Below are 5,611 nucleotides of genomic sequence, written 5' to 3' on the forward strand. Positions count from 1 at the left end.
TAGTGAACATCAATTCTAGTGCAAAACATATCAATGTGATAGGAATTGCCAAGGTTATCTTTTTCACGTCTCGATTTGATTGGATAGGTTCCTGGATTTTAAAACTTGTGAATTTTGTTCTAGGTGAAAGTTCGTTTGAGATTATAAAAGGGGGTCTCTATTGTTCAAGAAAGTGTTACTTTTTAAAATAAAAAAAAGGTTCAAGCAAGTGTTGTCAATTTGGTACAGGGACCAGCTATGGCAGAACAAATGAAAAAGGAAACCCTAACATTGACAGAAGAGAGAAGAGAGGCACAGAAAGTTCGAGAGAAAGATATGAGCTGGTCCAAATATTAATCGACCCAAAAACTGATTTATTTCCCACATAATGTCCTTTTATATTTACAAGTATACGAAGGAGAAAAATACAAGTAAAAAAATACAATACAAGTAAATGAATAACTGCACTGGGCCGGTTCTCCTCTGCAAACACTAATGGGGCAGCTGCTTTCCTTTGTTGGATTGGGCTTTAGTCACACACTGGTTAACACCCCCTCAAGCTTGAGGGTGATATCACACCAAGCTTGGAAAGAATCTCATGATGAGGTTGCCCAATGAGGGCTTTGGTCATAATATCAGCTAATTGATTCGAGGAAGAAACTGCTGATAAGTGATGTCCATCTCCAACTCCCTGGCCATACTGGTCCGAATAAACCAGAAGACAAGCATTGACGAATATAGTGGCAATCAATCTCAATATGCTTCGTACGCTCGTGGAAAACAGGATTCTTAGCCATGTGTAGAGCAGCCTGTGAGTCACAAAAAACAAAGACTAGGCAGTTGATAAGTAAATCAAGATCACCCAAAAGTCTAACCAGCCAAGAAATTTCAGCAGCCACTTTGCGAAGAGCCTGATATTCAGCTTCGGCAGAGGATAAAGAAATGGTAGGTTGCTTCTTACTCTTCCAAGAAATAGGGCTGCCACCAAGAGTAATATAATATCCACTAACAGATTTGCGAGACACCACACAAGAAGCCCAATCAGAATCAGAGTATGCTAAAAGTGAAAAATCTGAAGAACTGGAGAGGAGAACACCTTGGGCAGGGTCATTCATGAGATATCGAAGGACATGCAAAGCAACCATCATATGAGGAACTTGATGTTTTTGTAGAAATTAACTCAAATGATGTACTGAAAAAGATATATCAGGTCTGGTATTCTGCAAGAAATTTAGCTTCCCAACCAATCTTCTATATAAGCTAGGATTAGAGATAGGCTCCCCTATGTCCATAGTGAGCTTGACAGAAGGATCCAAGGGGGTCAAGACAGAAGAAAAGTGTTGACAATTGAACTCATAGAGAAGATCAGATGTGAATTTTTGTTGACTCATAATGTATCCTTGAGGATGAAGAGAGATCTCCAACCCTAGAAAATAATGCACTAAACCCAAATCTTTGATCTTAAAAGTGGCATCTAAATAAGACTTTAAGGACTGCATTTCAGATAAATCATTTTTAGCTAACAGAATATCATCAACATACACAGCCAACACAACCAGAGAATCAGAAGTAGATTTGGTGAATAAAGAGTAATCATTGAGACTTGAAATGTAGCCTTTGGAGAGCAAAGCTTCAGACAGTTTGAAAAACCACTGTCTGGAAGCTTGTCTAAGGCCATATAAGGACTTCTTGAGTTTGCAAACCAAGGTAGAAGAAGAGGAAGAACCAGAGATATCAAGACCAGGGCGCACCTTCATGTAGACCTCCTCATGTAGATCACCATGCAGAAATGCATTATTAACATCAAGCTAAAAAAAACAATCCACTTGCTCTTGGCAGCTAGAGTTAGTAAGCATTTGATAGTAGTGTGCTTAGCAATAGGTGAAAAGGTTTCTGTAAAGTCAATACCCTCCTGTTGAGAATCACCCCTTATAACCAGTCTTGCTTTATACCTTTCAATAGACCCATCAGCTTTCTGCTTAATTTTATACACCCATTTACAAGGAATAGCCTTTTTGTGAGGAGGAAGAGGCACTATCTCCCATGTCTGATTTGCCTCAAGGGCTTAAAATTCCTTTAGCCTGGCCTCTTGCCAAGAAGGATTAGAAGATACCTTGGTATGTGGTGTAAATGTAGGTGCGAGTACAGAAGAACAGACATAGTCCTTAAGGTAAACATGTTGTTGGACTGGTCTGGAAGATTTTCTTAGAGAAATAAAGGGAGGAGTAGATGAAGAATCAGATGATGAGGAAGATGAAGAAGAGGAATGATCAAATAGATACACTGGAGAATGATGAAATGAGGGGTAGGAGAACTAGGAGCTAGACTGGAAAAAGGGTTGGTAGAAGAAGAAAGGTCACTGCCATGAGTATGAGAAATATGAGTAGGTAGGACATCTACGGAAGCAGGAATAGGCAGAGGAAACAGAACAGGGGAAGAATGGGACTTGTAGGGAAACACATATTCATGGAAAATAACATCCCTAGAACAAAAATGGACTGACTGGAAATGTTAAGAAGCTTATAGCCTTTTTTTGCCACAGGGATATCCCAAAAAAATAGATGGTAGGACCCTAGACTGAAACTTATCTCTCCCTAGTTTGGGAGAGGTTGCAAAGCATAGGCACCCAAATGAATTGAGGTGTTCATAGGATGGAGGGATCCCATGTAAGTTTTCATAGGATGAAAGGTTCTTAATGATAGATGAAGGCATTCTATTGATGAGGTAAGTGGCAGTTAGGACACAATCACCCCAATATTTGAGAGGAAGATTAGACTGAAAAAGAAGAGCTCTAGACACCTCAAGTAGATATTTGTGTTTTCTTTCTACAACTCCATTCTGTTGAGGAGTGTGTGGAATGGTAGTTTGGTGTAAAATCTCTTCACTATTAAAGAAATGAGTTCCCTCGGAACTGCCCCCAAGTTCAAGAGCATTGACTGACCTAAAAGTTTGAATCGAGGATATAAAATGCACTTTGACCATGGCTGTAAAACCCTTAATGATATATAGTGCAATGCTCTTACAGGAAAGAAGGTGAGTCCATGTAGCCCTTGTATAATCATCTACTATGGTCAAGAAATATCTGAACCCATGTAAGTTTTAGTATTATAAGAACCCCAAATATCATTATGGACTAATTGAAATGGGACAATATAATGTATAACACTTTCAGGAAAATGCAGTCTTTGTTGTCTAGCCGTTGGACAAATAGAACACAAGAAAGATTGTTTAGGTGATATTTTGTCAGACAAATATATATTGGACTTCATTTTGTGGAAAGGCATATGCCCCAATCTTTGATGCTAAAACAAATCCACTTTATTAGATTTAGATGTGTGATTACAAGAGACAAAATCAACAACATGATCTACTACATGACTAATGTTAACAGAATGAGCAGAAATAGGTAAACTAACATATGAATGAGAAACAGACATGGAAGTGGATGTGACAGGAAAATGATCAGCATCTGGATATAGGTAGTACAACCTTCCTGCAGCCTTACCAATTTCCAGTGGCCATTTCAGAGAAGGGCCCTGTAAAGAACAAATTAATTTGGTAAATAAAGCTGAACAATCTAATTGACAGATGGGTTGGTGTACAGAAATCAAATTGAATTGAAAGGAAGGAACCAGAAGAACATGGAGTAAGACTATATCAAATCTGAGATGTAAATATCCAGTGGAAACTACTTTGGCTTTATATCCATTTGGCAAAGTGACAAGAAATGGTTTAGTTAAAGGTTTTACATTAAAGAGTAAGTGTTTATGTGGAGTCATATGGTTAGTTGCACCTGTATCTAATATCCAAGGATTTACTTTTAACTACTAAACAAACTTGCAAAATATGCAAATGCAGTGTTGTTGACACTAGAATCATCATGAGTTGACCCAGAAGATAGTTGAGCCTGCTGAAATAGAGCTAGGAGATGTTGGTACTGCTCTTTAGTAAAACCATGAGCTGATGACTCAGAGAGCTGTGTAGTTAGAATACCATGTAGATGTGTAGAGAGAGTGAAAGGAGGTTCAGTCTGAACACATGAAGCAGACTTCTTGTTCTTTGTGAACTTGAAGTCTGTAGGAAATCCATGGAGCATGTAACATTTGTCCACAGTGTGTCCAGGTTTTTTGTAATATTTGCAAGAAGCATTTATATTAGACCTCCTGGATTCAAAATTCACCTTTTGACTGAAGGTTCTGTTCCCATTTGATGATCCAGGAGAAACTAGAAAGGAAGATGTATCTCCAGAAATACTTGGGACAGAAGAATGAGCTTCCCTTTGACTTTCATTATGTTGAAGAAGGGAATAAGCCTTGCTCATTGGTGGAAGAGGGTTCATCATCATAATAGCACTTTTTACAGTTGAATAAGAGTCATTTAAACCATTTAGAAATTGGAATAATTGTTGATCTTCTATGAATTTGGGCAAGGCACCACAAGAGCATACATGTCCTACATATGAGGAATGTAGCTCATCCCAGAGGCTTCTCATCTTTGTAAAGTAAGATGCTATGTCAGAAGACCCCTGAGTAGCAGAGTGGATTTCCCTTTGAAGTTGGATGTACTTAGACCCATTTGACTGCCCAAACCTATCATTAATGTCTTTCCAGACTTCCTTGGCAGTCCTAAAACACATCATACTGGTAGCAATCTCTCTAGATACTGAATTTGTTATCCAAGACTTGACCATGTCACTACATCGTTCCCAATACGCATAGTAAGGGGAATCTTGTATGGGCCGAGAGACTCTACCATCTACTAACCCTAATTTATTCTTTGCAGAGAGAGAAGTGACCATACTACTTCTCCAAAGTACAAATCCAGACTCATTGAATGGCACAGACACTAATTGACTACCAGGATTATCAGACGGGTGAATATAGAGAGGGTGAGATGGATCCAGTGAAAAAGGAATAAAACCATCAGGAGTCGAAGACACATCATCATTATTCAGTATACTACGCATTCTCACACCCAATCAGAACGAATTCACAATTCAAAAAAATAAAAGTCGACTGGCAACAACAGAGGTAAAACGGAGATGCAATCAACAGAAAATCAACACATGCAAATAGGGAAAAATATACCAGCATTCTTTTGAAAACCCGAAGAAGTAAGGTCTCGTCTAATCGCAAACTCTAGACATGATTTTTGCTCCCAAATGTAACGACGCCTTCGTGAAAACCCAGAATTTCAGAGAAGATATACCTCAACCAAGGATCGAAATTGAAACCCCCCCAAATTTCTCTAGTGAAAAAAATAGCACAATTTCGACTACCTTTTACTTCAACCAAAACCAAAACGGGAAAAACTTCTGGCAAGGGTACAATCGGAAGAGAGCTCATGATGAGAGGAATTTAGATCCCATCTCTAATACCACGTCAATTTGGTACAGGGACCAGCTATGGCGGGACAAATGAAAAAGAAAACCCTAACATTGACAGAAGAGAGAAGAGAGGCACAGAAGGTTCGAGAGAAAGATATGAGTTGGTCCAAATATTAATCGACCCGAAACTGATTATGTCCTTTTATATTTACTAGTATATGAAGGAGAAAAATACAAGTAAAAATATACAATACAAGTAAATGAATAACTACACTGGGCCGGTTCTCCTCAGCAAACACTAATGGG

The 5,611-nt window shown here is 38.6% G+C and overlaps 1 protein-coding gene across 1 annotated transcript; it reads right to left on the reverse strand.

Moving 5' to 3' along the window:
- Window positions 1-1,154: 1,154 nt before the first annotated feature.
- Window positions 1,155-4,945, reverse strand: LOC142173611 (uncharacterized). The gene is made up of 6 exons (XM_075239233.1): window positions 3,817-4,945; window positions 3,612-3,772; window positions 3,323-3,515; window positions 2,093-2,262; window positions 1,799-1,954; window positions 1,155-1,742 (listed from the first exon to the last, which is right to left on the reverse strand). The coding sequence occupies exons 1-6, from the start codon at window positions 4,943-4,945 to the stop codon at window positions 1,155-1,157; spliced, it is 2,397 nt and encodes a 798-aa protein (XP_075095334.1).
- Between the last annotated feature and the right edge of the window lie 666 nt (window positions 4,946-5,611).

Source organism: Nicotiana tabacum, chromosome 19 (genome assembly GCF_000715075.1).
Source record: "Nicotiana tabacum cultivar K326 chromosome 19, ASM71507v2, whole genome shotgun sequence".
In the NCBI taxonomy this organism is placed as follows: domain Eukaryota; kingdom Viridiplantae; phylum Streptophyta; class Magnoliopsida; order Solanales; family Solanaceae; genus Nicotiana; species Nicotiana tabacum.

What these genes read in the sequence shown, in the direction of transcription:
- LOC142173611 (XM_075239233.1), bottom strand. Translation starts at nt 4,945, where the DNA reads ATGCGTAGTATACTGAATAATGATGATGTGTCTTCGACTCCTGATGGT. An exon ending in TGCATTTGCATATTTTGCAA is followed by an intron (nt 3,773 to 3,816) that starts GTTTGTTTAGTA and finishes TATTAGATACAG; the next exon opens with GTGCAACTAACCATATGACT. An exon ending in CATTTACACCACATACCAAG is followed by an intron (nt 1,955 to 2,092) that starts GTATCTTCTAAT and finishes AAAATTAAGCAG; the next exon opens with AAAGCTGATGGGTCTATTGA.